General features: G+C 60.1%; 1 protein-coding gene across 2 annotated transcripts in view; it reads left to right on the top strand.

Moving 5' to 3' along the window:
- The first annotated feature begins 1510 nt into the window (after positions 1–1510).
- Positions 1511–19034, top strand: part of SH3GL1 (SH3 domain containing GRB2 like 1, endophilin A2) — a 29781-nt gene continuing 12257 nt past the window's right edge. The window contains exon 1 of one of the 2 annotated variants that reach the window (XM_070622606.1): positions 1511–1717. In XM_070622606.1, the coding sequence (XP_070478707.1) occupies positions 1673–1717 (45 nt within the window). In that variant the 5' untranslated portion in view covers positions 1511–1672. The remainder of the gene's footprint in view (positions 1718–19034) is intronic. The other variant, XM_070622605.1, reaches the window with a different exon arrangement.

The following is a 19034-nucleotide window of genomic DNA, read 5'->3' as shown; positions in this document are numbered from 1 at the left end:
ATTAGTAGATGCTCCATAAATATTTGAGTGATTGCATAAGTATCATTTGACTGGACTTTGTGATCACGTAGCTTAAAAGGCTGACACGGAACAGAGACCTTCAGAGTAAGTTTTCTCCAGCGCCAATTTAATCTCTCAAGCAGAGCAGAAGTGAGGAGAGAAGGCTGAAATTTAGCCCAAGTTTGAAATTCTATTGATTCTATAGGACAGATAACTAAATGAGAATTGGTTGGAAGCAATGTGAAGAAATAGGGAATTTGGGGACACTGGGCGAGTCACGTATGAACCGTGAGGATGTGTTGTCTCCCTTCTCTGACATTCTGGCATTCTGCAATGGTTTAGACCAGTGCCCATCAAAATCACTCGGAGAGTTTTTTCAAACTGTTAGTAGTAGCCCCATCAGGATGTTTGGGAGGGAGGATGGGGCATGCGTATTCTGAAACAATCCTCTGATCTAGTCTAGTACCTTCTGTTGAGGCATTTGGAAAGTTCCAGCAAACTTCCGCTTCAGACAATCACCCAAATCTGTCAGATTTCAGCACTGAAGTTGCAAGCCTTTTAGCTCTAGTCACTTTCTTGTTCCTCTTTTGGGGTTCGTTTACTCATTCCGATTCATTATTAATTTCCAATTCATCCCAATACGATAGCAACTGATTAAAAAAATCAAGATCAAGAAACATCAATGTTAATCCGGGAAAGCTTCCTGGAGGAAGTGACATGCCAAGCAGCGTCCTCTTTTATGTGCAAAGGATGGGAGGGGGGCAAGGATTGGGGAAGAATGTGCAAGAGAGGAACAACGTGAGCACAGGCCCATAGGCTCAGGGATCACAGATTACAGAAGAGGAAGAGAGCCGAAGTCAGAAGGGTTGACAGATGCAAGCTTTGTAGGCCATGTTAGGAAGTTGGGAGTGTTTCTGAGGGCAGCAGGTGGACTTTAAAAACAGGAGACTAATGTGATCTGAACTGTGTTATAGAAGCATCTCTCTGGCTGCCTTGTAGCGGGGGGATTGGAGGGGAGAACCTGAAGGTGGGCACACCAGAGAGGAGGCTGGTGGAATGGTCTGCGCGGGGCAGGGAGGACAGCGTGGGGGTAAGGAGGTAGAAGCCACACCTTGATTTGTGACTTGGGCAACTGAATAGATGAACACGGGACAGGGTTGCGGGGCAGTGGGAGGGACTAAACGCACGGAGGAATTGGGCATAGCTGAGATTAGCAGACAGGTGTCTGCAGACTTGTCAACCCAGCCTCCCACCTGTCCAGAAACGTTTAAGCGCCCTTCCTAAGACGTTAGGACCACCTCCGGGACTCCAGGGGTCGCTGCGGCCGCCACGGCCTCTCTAGGCTCGCCCGGTCCACTCGCTGGCGAAGGCACCGCCCCCCGCCGGCAGGGGAAGTGCGCGTGCGCGCTCCGGCCGGCAGGGGGCGCGCGTGCGCAGACGGGGCCAGGGGGCGCGCGCGGGCCGGCCCCGGAAGTGTGCAGTTGCCATGTAATATCCTGGCCGCGCGGGCGCGCGAGGGGCAGAGGCGGCGCCGGGGCGGGCGCGGAGCGAGCGGCAGGGCGGCCGAGGCGGCGCGGAGCCGGGCCGCGGCGGCGCGCGGGGGGTCGGCGGCGCTTGCGCGGTCGCTCCGCTTCGCGGGGTCCGGGCGGGAGGCCCGACGGCGGCAGGCAGCATGTCGGTGGCGGGGCTGAAGAAGCAGTTCTACAAGGCGAGCCAGGTGAGCGGAGGCCGAGGCGGGGACCCCGGGCGGCCCGCAGCTGGAGGCCAGGCCCGACCCGGCTCTGGCTCCGGAGGGGGCCGAGGGCGCCGAGGGGGCGGCGTTGCCACGTGTCCCCCGCGGAGTGGGGAGAGCCCAGGAGGGACGGGGGCTGCGTGCGAGGTGGCCGGGGCCTTGCCCGCCCTGTGGGCTCAGTCTCCTCGGGAAGGGTGGGCAGACCCCTGGGAGGGGCAGAGATGCCCCTGGGGGGGACCCGGGACGGGGACCCCTCTCCGCCTTTGCTCCCCTCTAACAGGGCCGCGGGGTGGCGGGGGGGGGGGGAGCGGAGGGAGAGAAGGGGAAGAAACAGTCCCGAGGCTGTCGACACAGGACTCTTGCCTGAGAGCTTAGAGGAAGGGAGCATTCGTGTCCGGAGCAGTTCTTTAAAGCGAAAAAGAAAGCTGTCGATGGACCCAGTACAAAGTTGAAAGGTTAGCGTGAAAACTCAAGTGTCCCACTCCAGTCCCGCAAGCATCCAGTCCGTCTCCCCACAGACAAGGACGGTCACCGACGACTTGGGTCTCTCTGCAAAGATCCGGTACACCTTTCCTTTAAAAACACTCCTAGTGGTGACATAGCCCACACGGTCCTGGGTGCTTTGTGTTTGTTGTTAAACGTGTCTCGGAGATCACACTGGAGCTGGAATTCAACCCCTCGGGTCATTCTCTGGGGGGGGGGGGCTGTTGAGTGGCATCCTTGGCCCCCACCTGCTGCATTCCGGAAGGCCCCCCCCACCCCCGTCGCGGTCGTGACAACCACAGATGTCCGGTGGCTGCCAAATGTCCCTGGGGGGAACCCTCTCCCTTACCCTACCCCCAGGGCTCCTGCACTAGAGCATGCTCCCAGAGCTTCTTAGATGTTTTTATGAATATGTGGTCTTAGATTTCACGAAGTGTACCCAGATTTATTTAACCAGTCCGTCTCATGATGGATGTTGGTTTCCAGCAGTTTCCTGCTGCAAACACCACTACCACAGATAGCCAGTGAGTATCTTTGCTCACCAGTGGGATTGGTTTTACAGGATAAATTCTCAGAAGCGGAACGCTGAATCTAAGAATATCTGCATTTTCCCTGTGTTTCCGACAGCTCAGGCCCTGTTCCTCATGAATCTGGTGAAAGCTGTGGGTCCACCCTGCAGAAAACTGGGCAGGTGCAGAATTTGGTTTATAATTTTAGATCCGAGAAGCCCCAGATTCCTTGAATCCTGTCGGTTCCCGCATCCCAGGTTAAGAACCATGGATGTGGAGTTTGTGTGGATAGATTCACGGAGGAATGAGCGGTGATCCTAGAAGTTGTTTGGGCCGTGCTGGCCAGCCAAGCTGTCCCCACAGTTTGGAGAGGGCCAGTGGGAGGGAAGAGAGGTAAGTCCCCAGTAGCACACAGCTGGGACCTTTTGTGCTTTAAGGGAAAAAGTTATGACCTTCCTGGTTGTCTGGGGCTAAAGATATTTGGGGTCTATGTGTAGACCCCAGACGATGGCTAAACCCTGGAGGAAGAGAGACGTAATCCAGAGGGACTTAGGATCATTGCTGACACTACAGCTTTTTGCCTCAGGAGGATGCACTTGAGTGACCTGGCCCTGGGTTAGACCCTGCCCAGCAGGCCCGGACCCCCACGTGCTTGACAGAGCACCTTGAAGTGCTGCCCACTAACTTGGACCCTGTGTGGTCCGGCCTACAGGAACGATGTCTCTGTAGGTCTTGGAAGAATTCCTGGGCCACTTTTTTCTTTTTTTTTTTTTTTGAGGAAGATTAACCATGAGCTGTCTGCTGCCAATCCTCCTTTTTATTTATTTATTTTTTTGCTGAAGAAGATAGGCCCAGAGCTAACATCTATGCTCATCTCTATTTTTTATATGTGGGACGCCTGCCAGAGCATGGCTTGATAAGCGGTGCATAGGTCTGCGCCTGGGATCCGAACCGGCAAACCCAGGGCCTCGAAAGCGGAGTGCGTGAACTTAACTGCTCTGCCACCAGGCTCCTGAGCCACTTTGTACCCTCACCTAGACAGATCTCTGGAAGCCCTCCCCTCCACACCCCACCTATGAGGGCCCATGCTGGTGGCTCGTACTGTCCCCAGCGGACACGCCCCGCTGAAGGAAGCAGCTGGCCCCCTTGGGCGGGCCACCGGGGCATTTTCTCTCGGGGAAGCGGAATGGCCTGCGTTCAGATCCATGAAAAGCGCCTGGAAACCTGGAAAGCGCCGTGCAGCGTGAGCTGGTGGTTCAGATTAATTTCTTATCAGCACGTTCCGAGGCCCAGCCCCAAAGCATTGCTGCGGTGGCCACATCCTATCGGAGAGTGTGCGTCTTGGCCGCCGCCTCAGCTCTGTGTTGAGTTGTGCTCTCAGGAGTCTCCCTGGCTGTGCTCCCTTCTCTTCTGCGCTAGTTTCCACAGGCCTCCAGCAGCTCCCTTGTTTATCTGGACGTGTCCATCTCTGTGTGCGTTTCTCTTCTCGTCCTTAGGAAGACCGCTTACATCCTCTGCTGTGCCCTCGGAGCATGGTCATCTGTTCAAGAGAACTGTGTCTTGTGTACTAATAATTAGTATTTACTCAGTTTCCACCATGTGAACAGGCAGTGTGCCTGACACCGGTCGGTCTCAACTGGCCTCTTCTCTGGCCTAAGCGTAAACGCACTCCCCTTTTTACACAAAACGGTTGGGGCGCATTTATCTTACTATAGAACAGTGGTTCTCAATCAAGGCCGGTTCCGCCTCTCCAGGGGACGCTGGCAATATCTGGAGACATTTCTGCTTGTCACAGCTTGGTGGATTGCGACTAGGATGTGGCCGGTGGAGGCCAGGGGCAGCTCAGCATCCTGGAGCGCGCCGGGCAGCCCCCCACAACCGCAAATTACCTGGCCCCGAAGGCCGGTAGCGCCGAGGTTGGGAAACGCTGCTTTAAGGTTTGAGGAAAGTGAAGACAATTATACCGAAACAAAACAGAACAAAAATCCCTCCTGGGCCATTCTTGTGGTAGCTGCCTGCTTCTGCTGGTTTTCAAAACACAGATAACCAGAGATACACAGAGAGCCACGTACGTAAACTCAGCATCCACACCCCAAGACCCCTCCCAGGCCTTTGGGAGATCCCCAGAGTGTCTTGTAGCATCTGGTATTTTTAAGAAGGTGTAATCTTTTACCAGGGCTTCTCAGTCAGGGGTTGCTAACCCTTCCCTCCTCTCTCCACCGCACCCCCACGCCCCGCCCCGGGACATTTGGCAATGTCTGAGACGGTTTTGGGTTGTCATAACTTGGGGAGAGGATGCTACTGGCTTCAGGTGGTTAGAGGCCAGGGGCGGTTGCTAAACATCCCACAGCACACAGAGCAGCTTCCCCACAACGAACAATTACCTGGTTCCGAATGGCAGGAGCGCCCAGGCCGAGACACCCGGCTTTGAATCAGTTTCTTGATTTCAAAGACTTCTATCAGTGTCGTTTCTAAATTGAGAAATCGAGGCCAGGTGGAGGGGCGAGAGCGAACCGGGAATAGAGATGCCTGGTTTCTAGCAGGTGAGCCCGCGATATTAACCTATTAACAGAACGGTTCTCGTCTCCCCCATGATGCGAGTAACCAGCCAAGTACCAGTATCCGGCGTGTGCTGGCAAATTCTACCCCCCTTCGTCTCGAGGAAACTTTCAGGTCTTGTTTAAAATCAGTTTGGGTGTGAGTGGGAGGTTGGTGACGTTTTATTTCCTATTCTGAACTGGCCACTGACTGGCTGAGGGCCTGGGCTGAGGAAAGTGGAAGAATCTATAGAGGAAAACAGTAAAAGAAATGGGCGTCTGTCTCGGGCCCGTCGTTCCGTCCCCTCCGTCCTGCCGGTGTGGCGCCCACACCTTCAGTAGCCATCTGGTATTTAGGCATGTCTAGAATTTGGGGGAGGGGGCTTTTGAGAGTATTTCTGGGGAACTGAGGAGGGTAGAAGGAACCCGCTGGTGAGACCCAGGCTGCAAAGTTCACTTCCCATTGTGGTGTGTGTTTGGGTGACTTTAATTTCTAGACCTGAACTGCTAGATGATTTCCTGATAATTCTTGCAGCCGCCCGGTGGAGATTGGAGAGTGTAACTAAGGATGGAGCTGGCAGCCGCCTGGAATGCTCGCCTGACCTTTTTTTTTTTTTTTTTGCCTGAAAGGAGGGAGAGAGTTTGCACTGAAAGATTGATTCCCTCTGAGCTAGGAGGGGAATTCACGCCCGCCATATCCCATAGCTTTGAAGTTGGCTGGATGCTCGCTAGGCCCTGGGTGTGTGCCGAGGAGGCAGGCTCAAACTTCCTGTGAGAGGCGGAGGGTGGGGTGGGGGGGGGACCCAGGACCCCGACCTGTTAGAGTAAGCAGTAACTGGGGGCGGTGGCTCGCGTTCTGGAACGTCCCCAGATTCTGCTCGCTCTGACCTATTTTTTAAACCTCGTTTTGTGGAATCGTGCCTTTGATCGCCTAGCAAAGTGCCTGTTAAGTAATAAACACAGAATGATCTTAAGATACAAAAATCCGTAAGCCCTCCGCCTCAGCATGAAAACAAGTGTGGAACCCGTGCGCTGGGAAGGATAGGCGACGGGTGAGGTGTGGAGAGAGGGTTGCCGGCCCCAGGCCCTTGAGCTCGGCAGCTGCAGCCTGACCTCCGGAAGACCATCTGCCTTGGGGCAGTGGAGGGGCCGTCGTGATGTCCATGCATGATGGGAACCGGATTAAATCTCCACTTACAGGAAGCCACTCTGCTGTCTCGTTCTAGAAGATCCTTGAACTAGCAGCGTCCCTGCGGGCCCCCGGGCAGAGGTGTTCCCATCCCGCTCCGTCAGTGGACAGGCTGGGTCGCTCTCCTGCCTTAGCTTTCCCTCACCAGCTTGTTGGGTGGGGTAACCCGTCTGGACTCTGGAGCTACAAGAAGCCTTGAGCCTGCCCTTCCCCAAGGAACCGGGGGCCTCCTTAAACCCCGCCGCTCCCAGGGCTGTCTGGGAACCAGGCTAACCCCACCTCCCATGCAGGACCCCTTGTGTGCCATGCCCGGGGCGCTCCGTCACCAAGCAGCATCCTGCGTCTTCTTGTTATTAACAAACCAGGACTAAGGGATCACCGTGTTCTGATTGTGCCACCCCGTGACAGCCGTAAATTAAGCCGAAAGTTCACCTCTGACTCAGAGTCCTGTGTTTATTGAAGACCAGTCGAGCCGTGCGAGCTAATTGTCCTGTTCATCTGGGTGTGTCCTAATGCAAAGCCGTAGGATACTTAATTATATTCCGTGGGCCACTTAATAACAGCTCGTGAGGTTAGGAGTTTCCCCTTGGCTCCCTGTTCAGTTTCAGAAATTGGGGCCTGTCCCACTTGGGAGGCCCAGGACTCTCGAAGACTTAGCAAATGAACAGAGAGAGGGTGCCGCCACCCACCCCCCACCCACCCAGCCTTCCCTTCGGGGAGCCGCATCTGGGCACTGGTACCCTTGGGGGCCCGAGCTGGTTTGTCCTTCAGCTGTCTGTACGCGCATCTGCTCGCTTCATCTGCTCGCTTTCTTCCCCGGAGGAAGGACTTCCCACTTGCGGCCAGTTGCCTCTGGCACAGGTGCCCATGCCCTTTGACCCTGGGACATAGGCTGGTTGGTCCTGCCCTGGCTCCTGTCACAGCCCTTCTCCTCAATTGTTACCAATAGTTTGAAGTGATCCAATCTGGGGAAACTTGGTTTTTTAATTTGGGGGGTGCAGCCAACTTCTCCATAGGATTTTGGAGGCCACTGCGTTTTGGGTGCTATGGGGGGCCGGCTGGGGAGTCGGGGGGGAGGAGAGGCAAATTGTCTTCGCTGTCTGATTTCCCAGGCGGGTGAGCTTTCTGAGCCTTCGGGAGGGCTTGACGTGGAAGCTTCCAGACCACAGGGCTCTTTTGCCCCAGGGGGTTAGGAATGCGCCTTGAGGGGGCTTCACCCAGCGCTCAAACCCTGATGGCGTCTACGTGCCTGGTGCAGTGTTGGGGGCGGCTTTTCCGGTTCTTTTTCAAAGCTGTCCTTGGAAAGCTGGGTGGAAGGATGTGTCAGGCTATAGCCCCAGCTGGTTGCTCTCTTCCCCCCCTCCTGCCCCTCCCTGCCTTCCCCCCCTTCCCAGGGCTGGATTTCGCAGGCTCTTCTGAGCACTGCAGTTTGGGGCCTTTCTGCCCGTTTCCTGTTAGGCAGTAACCAGGGCTCCGAGGACGCAGGCTCCCAGGGGCCTCGTCCCCCTTTTCCACTCAGCTCCTAGAAAAACCTGCTGACTGGGCCTCGGGAGCGGGGTCACGCGGAGCTCCGGCCACAGCAGGAAGACAGATGCGCGATTTCCTCCGAAGGGCCTGACTCAGCATCCGCCCGCAGCCCAGCCCGCGTCGGGAAGCCTGCCTGGCTGCCCGGCTTCCACACCTGGGCGCCGAGGCCTCCAGCGGGCTCCGTGGCCCTCGCCAGGCAGGAGATGCTGTCGTAGCCAAACCACCTGAGATGCCCACCTGGTGGGGGAGGAGCAGGCGGGTCGCTCTCCCCGTGCTGGGCACCCCTTTCTGCCCTTGGCTCGGTGAGCACGTGTCCCCCTCCCTGTGTCCCTTCTGCCCTTCCACATGGTCTTCTGGCCCCGTCCCTCAGTCCCCACGTTCACAGAGGAGGCGCCTTCCCCGGGGAGGACTGAGATGGACCTGGGTGACAATGGTGTTGTCTTTGTTGCTGGATTAGAAGCTCCTTGAGGGCAGGGCCCGTGTTTTCTGCCCAGTGCTATGTGCCCAGTGTGGAGCCTCGCCCAGGCCTGGCCCAGGAACTCAGTACATATTGGACGGACGGAGGGACGTGTGCCTCTGCACGCGAGTGAGCAAATCTCGGCGTCGTGGGCTGTGAGTGTAAGAGTGGAGCAGTTTCGTAAGCACGCCCACAGGGAGCAGGGCCCGGGACACGTGCTGTGACCGGCCCTGGCTGACCTGGGGTGCCGTTGGAGCCCCACCCTGGCGTCCAGCACCTTCTGGGGCCCCCGCCCTGGGCCTGGCTTTAATTCCCAGCTTCCCCCTTCGCGGGCAGCACACTCGAGTCTGACCGGTCTGCTCGGCCCGCCTGGCCGGGTACCTTCCTGCCTCCACCGATCTCCTCCCCGCCCAGCCCGGTCCCTCCGTCCCCTTCCTGCTGGTCCTCTGACGCCCCATGTGTACCTCCCTTTATCCTGGCCATCTCCCCTGACCACCCACTGAAGGACGTCTCCACCCTCGGAGCATCTGGCCCAGCGGCTTCCCGCCCACGGGCCGCATGCCAAGCTCGTCCTCTCATGGAACGTGCTTTTCTTCTCTTCAGATGCAAGCTCCTGAGGGGGTGACAGGCCCGGGGCCCCCTGGGTCAGGGCTTGCTGACTGTGGCGTCAGAAATGGTGGGCTCTTTCTCAGAATGGGAGTGGGCTGTCCGGGGACAGGGCGTCCTGCAGTGTCCCTCGGGGTGGCTTGGCACCAGCCCCTGCCTGGCTCCTGCTCAGGCCCTGGCGGAACCAGGGAAGTGGGACGTCTGACTAGACCTCGGAGGGATCGGTCGGAACAGGCCCGACTGGTTGAAACAGTAACTCAGAGCTCAGAGCTTGTACCCTCCGCCTTCGGCTCTGCCTCGAGAACTCCAGGGGCTGTGTCCCAGACGGACCTGCACTTGGCTGGGCCAGAGGGGCCTGACCCATGTCACAGGCAGTCTCTGTCACCTGGACGCTGTGGCCAGGCTGAAACTGACCCAGAGGTGCCAGGCCTGCCCTCGACTCCGCCTCCCCAAGCCGGCCCCCTCCCTGGCCTCCCCAGGCCTGGGGGACTTCTGAGACGGGAGCAGTGGTGGCTCTGCTCCCTGTGCCTGGCTGCCCTTTTCCCTCCTCTCTCCCTCTCTCCTTCCCTCCGCGGCCTGCCAGCTCTCTCTCCTCCTCCTCCTCCTGCTTGTCCCGGTTGGTTCTCTCTAGGCCTCCCATTCTGCCTCTGGGCCTTCTCCCTCCAGGACCTCACTTACCTCCCCAGCCCCCACCCCCCTCGTGCCCGTGTCCTCCAGACCTGCATCCCTGATCCCGGTCACGGTCACGGCACCCGGACATGCCCCTCCCAGCCCCCCTAGATGGTGGTCCCCAGGTGCCCCGCTGGTATTGAAATGCAGCAAGCTCCTGCTCACCTGCTGCCCAACTTCCCGTCCTCCCTGCAGGCCCGGGGAGCTCCGCACCAGACCCGGCTCCCTCCCCCACCTTCCCCACCGTGTATGAATACCGGGACCAGGCTCGTCACCTACTCCTGTCCTTTGGCTGGAATCAGTGAATTAACTTGCCTTTTTCCCTTTTAAATTGGCTTTTAAAGTTTATTTAAAGGGATCTGGATGCCGCTCTTTGCTCTGGAGTGTAGTCACTGGACCGCCAGATGCGGCAGGAGAGAAGCAGTGTAATTGGTTCTCCATGGAAACCTCGCCCCTGTTCCTTCTCCTTAAAGAGTTGTGGTGACTGTCACAGTGCCCCCCCCTGGAAGCTTCTCCAGCCCCAATAAGGAGTGACGAAAGAGCATCGCAGCAGGAGTCATGTCCTGCCCTGTGCTGTGTCACCTCCCTACCCTGGGGGACGCGGCGCCCCCTGCCATGCCCCTCCCAGCCGCCACGCAGAAGTGGGAAGTCCTGTGGACGTGCATTAAGGCTCAGAAGACAGAGCCTTGGTGGTGGGTGGGTTTCCTGGGTGTCTGGGGAGAGGCAGGACAGGGACAGGCACCGCTGAGCCGATTTCTTAGTCCCCAGACAGCGCCTTGGCCCGTAGTTCCGAGCTCTGCCGCCGGCACCCCCGGCCAGCCCCGCCCCGGCTGAAGCGGACAGCTGACCAAGGACCTGGGCCTCAGCCCCAGAGGGAGCGGAGACTCGCATCCTTAGGAAGCCCCCAGAAAGGAAACTGGCACCTTCCGGCCCTTTTGGCCCCCAAGGCATCCCGTCACCCCCTGCCACCCGCCTTGCAGCCTGAGGCCCCATGGCTGCCTCGGGCAGACGGGCAGGCGTCCATCCGCCCGGCAGCCTCAGCCCATCAGAGCTGTGATTGTCTGAAGGCGGCGGGCGGCTGCGGCCCATCAAGGACGGCCTTTGTGGTTCAGAGGGGCAGCGAGGGAGCGCCAGGATTCCTCCATCCCCTGACCCTGCCTTTATCTCTCTCCCGGGGCCAGGCCGAGAATCCTTGCTATGTGGCAGTCTTGTTTCTTGCTGCCCCGTGAGTCAGTTTCGCCCTCGAGGAGTCTTTGAGCCACAGCTCCCCGCTGGTGGCCAGTGGGCGGTGGGTGGCCTCCCCCGGCGCGGGCCCGTGGACCTCATGGATGAGAAGTCCGCTAGTTGAGCAGCTCGGAGAGAAGGCCCTCCTGCCCCTCTTCGTCCAGGAACCCACGCGGCATGGCCAGGCCTGCAGGAGGGGCGGCCTTTCTCCGGGAGGAGTCTCCCCTTAGCTCGGCTCCGCGCGCTCGCTGGGCCTGCCCGCCAGTTGGTCATGAAGGGGCACGTCCCTTTTCAGGCCCCTGAAGTTTGTGTTAGTGTCTCGAACATAGAAAGAGACTTCAAGAATGGCCAGCTGGTAGCCAGGGGCCCACAAGAACTTAAAGGTGGGCAGTGCGGTTGGAGTGGGGGCCGCCTCCCGTACCCCTCCCCACACGCGAGTTTGTCACTGAGAAACGACAGCAGGGTTGTGCAAGGTGCCCGCTCACGTGAACGGGATCACATGGTGTTTGTGTGTGTCACCTGCTGCTTTGCGCGGCGCTGTGCGTTAGTTCACGCTCACACGTGTGGCCCTAGCTGCTTTGCACAGCTCTGTAGCCGCCTTTTGAGCAATTATACCGCGGACGGTGCATTTCCGTCCCCCGCTGGTGGGCATTCGGGAGGTTTCCAAGTTCTCGCTCTTTCAAACAGTGTGGCAGTGCGCCGTCCTGTCGATGTCCCCGGGGGCGTGTCTGGGAGTTTCTCTAGAGCCATCCCTTGTTTGATGTAACCGTATAGGTTTGCAGTGGTGCCAGCCTGGAAAAAACAGCCTGTTTGATACGCGAGACCCGAAGTCCTGGACGCAGAGCTGGTGGAACCTGTGACCGTGTTACCTTACTTGGCAAAAGGGATTAAGAGCATGGACTGGAGGGGCCGGCCTGGGGGCGCAGCGGTTAGGTGCACACGTTCCGCTTCGGTGGCCCAGGGTTCGCTGGTTCGGATCCCAGGTGCGGACATGGCACTGCTTGTCAAGCCATGCTGTGGTAGGCGTCCCATGTATAAAGTAGAGGAAGATGGGCATGGATGTTAGCTCAGGGCCAGTCTTCCTCGGCAAAAAGAGGAGGATTGGCGGCAGTTAGCTCAGGGCTAATCTTCCTCAAAGAAATGAAAGAGCAGGGACTGGAGATGGAGAGACCATCCCGGATGATCCGGGTGGGCCCAGTCTAATCAGAAGGGCCTGTCCAGGTGCGATCCTCTCCCTGCTGTGGTCAGTGGGAGATGGCACTGTGGAGGGGCCCGGAGAGAAGGCAGCAGGCTGGGCCTGCCTTTGCTGGCTTTGAAGACGGAGGGAGGGGCCACGAGCCCAGGAATGTGGGCGGCCTCTGGAAGCCGGAAAAGGCAGGAAAGCCCCTGAACGCCTTTGGAACTCCCAGAAAGGAACGCGGCCCTGCCAGCACCTTGCTCTTAGCCCGGCAAGACCGAGTCGGACTCCTGACCCCTTCGAGACCTTCGTGTTGTTCTAAAGTCGTGCTGTCTGCTGTTTTGTCTTAGGAAATTTGCGTTGTTCTAAGTCACTGGATTTGTGGTAATTTGTTACAACAGTTGTAGGCAACGTGTGGGGTCCACCCCTTAAAGCCTCACCCATCGGATGAAGGTTTTCGGCTCAGGCTTTGGGGCGGGTGCTCACGTGCACGTGCACGCGCGCCTCACCCTCCATTAGCTCTGGACTCGCGTTAACAGGGACGTCAGCGGGAGAATAGGGCCGGCTCACGGTGCCAAGTTGGCCTGTGGGTCGCTGTGCTGGGAGCGGGCCTCCCGCCCGTCCCCTTCAGTCACCGTGCCCTGTGGAGCAATGGGGAACTCCGAGGGAGCCATCCCCTGCTTCCTGGACCCCACTTTGGTGACCTCAGAGCTGGTGACTGATACTCCACTGCCACTGCTGACCGTGAATTTGGAAACCGGCTCTGGGTTCGGGTTTTACGCAGAGAAAACAGCGTTGCCCGTCTGAGCCTCGGGAAGCCCACAGCCGGGCCCCGACCGGCGTTGGTCTCACCCACTGGGTGGGAAGGTGGGCAGCTCTCTGGTCTGGCGGCTGTTCCTTCCATCCTGCCGTCTGCTGGCGGCCCCATGTCTTCTCACAGACACGTCACCACCCCGTCCCGGGCATCTGTTTCCAAGCCGGCCTTCGGTTCCTCTGTGCTCTGCGTTGTGCAGACCCCTGTGTCCCCTTGCTCTGCTTGTTCTCATGTCGTGTCCCTGTCTCCTTCCTGCGTCTAGATTCAGCCCATCCTTCAGAGCCATGTCCAGGGTCGTCTGCTTGTGGAGACAGTAGCTTCTCCCCATTGGTCCCTTGTCATAGGACCTTGTATCATTTCTTTGTGTGCTTATATTATTCGTGCTTTTTTCCCTCTGCTGTACTTGGCGCACAGGAATAATAAATATTTGTTGAATGAATAAGTGCAATGATCTTGAAAGGGGGGATCTGGCCATCTGACTTTCACCCCAAACGTTCGGCCCCATCCCGAGAGAGCGGATCGGCTCAGGGCAGGAGAACGTCCCAAACACGCACAGTGGCCGAGTGATCGAAATGGGGCCCATGTGCCAACGCAGGGTCCCATGACCAGCGCCCTGTAGGGAGAACCCCGGGATGATTCACAAGGAGGTGACCTGGACGTTGGCCATGAATTTGGACGGAGGAAGGAGAAAGGAAAAGACGACGCAGGGTTTCCTAGGCAGGCAGCCGTGGCGAGGCCTCCGGGTTGCCGGCCCGCCCTGCTGTGTTCCCAACCCCTGTCCAGGGGCCCAGACACCGTCTGTCTGGGGTCAGTCCTTCCAGGGGCGCGGGAGCCGCCCTGGCTCCTAGACTGCCATCCTCGGCTGGAGAGGGGTTTGGATATTCTTAGGGCTCCTGGCTCCGAAAGTGGCCACACCAGACGTGTATCACACGGTGACAACAGAGAAACGAGACCTGGGAGGAGGGCGGCCAGGCCAGGGAGCGGGGCTGCTTGCCTCCTGCAAAAATAAGAATAAATACTAAAAGGCCTTGCCGAGAGTGCCTTGACTCAGCAGTGCGCAGCTGTCTGTGGCCATCAAAGCCACTCTGAGGCCCGCGGGGTCTTCGTCACCTGCCTTGAAAGGAGTGGGGAACCGTCGTCAGACCTGGAGGGCCTTTGGAGTGTAATGAAACGCTTAGCGCGTCCTGTCCTGATGGCAGCTGATGTGGCGCAGACCCGGGAGAGCGGGGCTGACCTATTCGGTGCAGTCACTGAAACACGGATGCAGCAAGACCCCCGTAAGTCCCTCACGCACAGAGCGTGAGCGTGGCTTCCTGGAGGAGGTGTGCACCCTGGCACCATCTGGAAGGGTGGGGGGTGAGTACTCAAGGCGGAGAGGGGGTATAGCGGGGCGGACTCGAGTTAGCTGGGCTGGAGCGCAGAAAGCCGTGGGTGTTCAGGGACGGCTGGGGGCCGGTCGGTTGTCTGGATAGAAGCAGGAGGACGAGGGGCAGCCGGGGCACCATCGTGGTGGCCCAGGTGGTGACAGGGTGGCAGCTGTGCACCGGGTGCTGTTCTCGATGGGCACAGGGGCTCCTCCCCACCTGCCTTCAAACCGAGTCCTTTTACCTCTTGCCACCTTGTTCCTCCCCTCCCCCCAGTAGAGTTCTGTTCCCTCTTCAAGAGGGGTCTCCATGACGCCTCCACTCCAGAAACACCGCTGCCATCCTGCCCTGTTGTCCCGGCCACCGCAGGCCCCTGCTTCTGACCCTGGCCGGGCCCGGACCCTGCCTCGAGCTGCCTGCCTGGCCCACCCAGCCTCACTCCATCCATGGGGCGCTGTCCTGGCTTGTTCCTGAAGGACCAGTGCTCTCCCCCGGCTCCCGGCGGGGCCTGTGCCCACCCACACGGACTGCTTCGTATCTCAGCCGATACTGCCCGCCGCGCCCCCTGGGCCGGGCCCTGCACTGCTCTGCTCGCCCGGCCCCGCCGCCGGGGAGGTGGTGTCTGCGGATGGGGCATGTTTGGGGTGGGGAGGCGCGGCCATCCCGAGTGGCATTGCTGGAATGAAGAGGAGCCACCGGGGAGGAGAAAGGGCCCCTGAGGACGGCTCTTCCTGGTCGGTGGCCTGAGCTCGGTCCCAGGGAGCCTGCCAGGCCCCGGGGCTCGCCCATCCCTGGGTCACAAGTGGTGACATCGGTGAGTGTGTGTGCACATCCTGAGGAGGGAAAGGCCCACTGCTCCATTGGCTGCAGGGTGATGGCAGCTGAGGGACAGGAGCGGCTAGCGCCGCTGACCCTCCAGAACTGCCGCCCTGACCCCAGCAGCTCCCTCCTCGTAGGCCTGTCGATTTCCTCATCTGAGCTGAGATCCTTCCAGCCCGGGGCTCCATGACCCACCTGGCCGTTCAGAAGGGCAGGCACCCTGGACGGGGCGGGGCGCAGACTAAGGGCGGCTGTGCAGGGTGACAGTGTCAACATCACCTCTCCCTGACTTGCCGCGTACCGTCCCAGGATTGTGACCGGCCCAGGGGCTTCTGGTAGCCACACCTGAAGGAACTGGTCTCGGTGGCCTGAGTCAGCTGTCACTGCAGCCTGTCGTTGCCGCCCTGGTATGGCAGGTGAGCAGGGGAGCCCGGCGAGGTGCATTCCTGTGTGCGGGCTCGGAGCTCCTGCCCCGCCGTGTCTGCCCCAGCTGGCCATCCTGGAGGACCCGGGCGCCCGCCCCTCCCCCTCCCCAGCTCCAGCCCGGCCTGTTTTCTGGTCACTTCCGTTTGGTCTTCAAAGCCTGTTTGCCCGTCAGCCTTCCTTTCTTGTGTCCTGTCCTCCAAACCGCAGACCCGTCGCTTTTATGGAGTTCCTGTCGATAAGAAACGGCCCGCCCGGGAGCAGGGTCCTCTGGCTGCGAGCCAGCCCCGGCCTGGCGGCTCAGATTTGTCAGATTTGTTGTCTTGTGCAAATTTGTCAGATTTGTCAGATTTGAGGTCCTGACGCTCTGCTCTCTGGGGAGGGAGCTGCGGGCAGGCCGGGCCGAGAGCAGAGGGCTGGACTACAGCCTCCAGCCAGTGCCGGCCTGACCTGAACTGCCCATAGTGACAGAAGGCAAAGACGGGGCTACGGGGCCGCTGTCGTCCAGCCGGCTCCCCAGTCTGCTGCCCTCCCAGATTAGCCCCCGTGGAGGGGTGGGAGGAGGTCAGAGCCCCGTGAGGTGGTTCCTTCCATGGGCGCTTCCTGCGCCTGAGCTGCTGTTCCGAGTGCGGGTCCGGCAGGGACGGGGTGCTCCCCTGGCGTTCACAGTCTGGTGGCAGGAGGGCCGTAAGCAGACGGACAAACAATCCGGAAGCCCTGCAGGGGCCATGGGTGGGAGGCCGTGAGAGGGGCGAGTGGGGCAGGGGCTCTGAGGTGGGACGGAGGCGAGTGCCATGTGGAACAGAAGACACAGCCTGGGAGAGCCTGGTCCCAGGTGAGGTCCTAGAGGGACAGGGGCATGAGAGAGGAGGTGCCCGTAGTGTGATGGGAGAGGCAGCCCAGTCACTGTCGCCTGGCGAGGGAGGCGGGCGATGGAGAACCAGGAGGGCTTCCTGGCAGAGGTGGCTTCTCCCTCATTAGGCCTTTACAAACGGAAGGGGGGTCTGGAGACGGGGGAGACGCAGCTGTGTTCCGAGAGGCGGGGGCTCCAGGCCTTTAGACTGGTCGGTCACCTCAGCTGGGGTACCTGTGGCCCCTCGTTGATGAGACTTGTGCCCAGGTGCCCACAGCCTCTTCGTTACTGAAGGAGAGGTGGTCCTGGTGCCTCCTGCAGGCTGAGCAGCTCTGTGCCTCAAGGGATTGCCAAGCCCCATTTCCCCAGCTCTTCCTGAAGGGCCGCTCTTGCGTCAGCCCTACCACTGAGAAGATGAGTGTGCAGAAAGGCCTTATCATTTCTGCACACATGTGTGACACGCTGACTGTAGGCCGGGCGCCTCCCCCACCATGCACCCGGCACAGAGGCCTTGGGGGATTTATCGCCTCATTTGTTTGTGGGTTGGGCGTTTCTTTTTATGTTTTCATCTGAAATTGATTTTCCCGGTTGTGTGGCACGCACTCCTCCTGCCTGGTCCCCAAGATGAGACATTAAAACACACAAGGCTCATTTACACCGAGGCATTTTCACTCTGGCCAGAGTTCCCGATGGCGATTTGTTCCCAGTCATTGGTAAAGACCCTTGGCACAGCCGGCCAGGCTCAGGCCTGCTCCCAGGGGCCTGGGGTGTGGCCCCACCCTGGGCAGAGGGCAGGTTGCGGCCAAGTCCTGAGCGCCGCCCTCGGGCTCCCGCAGCCCCGGCCTGCTCTTAGGCAGCTCCCCCGGCTCCCCAGCCCCCTGCAGGCCTGGCCGGTCCTGGATTGAGGAAGCTCACCAGCACCGTGCAGGGGCAGCCTGCGGAGCGGGGCGATCAGGCACTGGGGACCCGGTTACCCCTCCTGTCTGGCTTGGTGGCACACACGGTACGCTGCCTCGCCTTGGGCAAAGCATGGCCCCTCCTGGGGCCTTAGTTGTCCCGTTTATAAGGTGGAGGCGCCTGCCCAGAGGCTGCCCTTGGGCCAGGTGGTGCGGGAGGTCCTGGCTGCCTCCGTCCGTCCCTCTTGGCTTTTCAAGGGTGACAGAGGGCCGGCAGGTCCACAGAACAGTGTGGTCTCTGCTGCGTCTCACAGAACACGAAAGGTGGGAATTCGCTGACCCCTTCTCAGCTCCAGCAGACTTGCCTGCCCATTGGTGCCACAGCCAGGAGCCAGCCGTCCTCGGCACCCAGCGGGGCCCACTTCCTCCCCAGACTCTGCCGGTTAATGGGAACTGGTTAACCATGAGTGACAGCAGGGCGCACTTTTCGTTAAGTGTTTCTGCTCCCTTTTGGGGAAACCCAACGTCTTGATGGAAACCCCAGGACCACCGATGGATTCTTGGGGTTGAACCTGGGCCAGCGCTCTGTTGTCATACGCAAGGAAACCGGGAAAGTCCCCAGAGGAGCCTGGACCAGGAGCGGTGGCACCCTGACCCCAGGCCACCGCCCCCCCCACGGGGTGTCAGGAAGGGGCTCAGGTCTGTGGCTTCTGGCCAGACGGGCTGCGAGGGGAACCCCCACCCGTGGCCAGTGCTGGCCAGTCTGGGCACCACATGGGCTGACACTCGGCCCACCCTGTCCCCCCGCCCTCCGCACAGGCCGCGTGCAGCTGGGGCGAGGCAGGGTGTGAGTTCCCTGTCACCCTGTCCCCAGGGCTGCTGAGTCACCTGGCGGGCGGCTGGGGGAAGGCACTTGGCTCAAGCAGAAAGGTGGGGCCGTGCTCCTATTTCGTCGTAGCTGGGCCCAGAGCAGCAGGCGAAGGCACCCTGCAAGCACCATGATTGCCCCGCCCCTCGATCGCCCTCCGAGGCCCTGTGGTCACAGCTCCCCCAGCCTCTGCAGCCTTGCCGTGCCTGCGTTTTGTTAGCCGCTCCCCTGGGAGGCGAGGAAGGGGCCGGGCACTGCCAGCACTCCGCTTTGACCCTTCCAGGAGCATGCCCTTTGTGGGCGGGGCCCTTCAGGGTGACTCCGGGTGGGGCCATGGGTCAGATGGTGCCCACCAAACCCCCGCAATGCGCTGGGCAGGGGCCAAAAGCAAGACCTGCGGGCTCCGTGCACCCTGGGAGCTTCCCATGGCTCCGGGGACACCGTGGTCGCACGGCACGCGGCGTTAGAGGGCACAAGTGCTCCAGAGGCATGGGGACTCTAACAGGAGGTCACGCCGAGGCTGCGGCCTCGCACGTCCACGTAGGAGTCAGGCCTGAGCAGGACTGATGGCGGGTGGTGGGCAGCAGCCTGGGGGCCTGGAGAGGGCGCAGGCCCCGCTCGTGGAGGGTTCTGGATGGGAGGCCACCCAGGGGTCCTGGGGAGAAACGAGGAGAGTCAGAGCCGGGGCGGGGACAGGCCTGGGCCAGCAGGGTGGAGGGGCTTCCGGGGGGCACAGGGGCCCTTGTGAAGGGCTCCAGGGTGCGTAGAGCCCACAGCACAGTCTGAGGTGTGGCAGCGGCGGGAGGGTGGGCCAGGCACTTTCAGGGGTCTGGCAGTGTCACTGTCCCCAAAGAAAAAGTCTTCCCCTCCCGGTGCCGAAGGAGCCA

The sequence above is a fragment of the Equus przewalskii genome, chromosome 6, assembly GCF_037783145.1.
Source record: "Equus przewalskii isolate Varuska chromosome 6, EquPr2, whole genome shotgun sequence".
Classification (NCBI taxonomy): Eukaryota; Metazoa; Chordata; class Mammalia; order Perissodactyla; family Equidae; genus Equus; species Equus przewalskii.
Note: the sequence above shows the minus strand (reverse complement) of the source record. Positions and strands in the feature narration are given on the sequence as shown.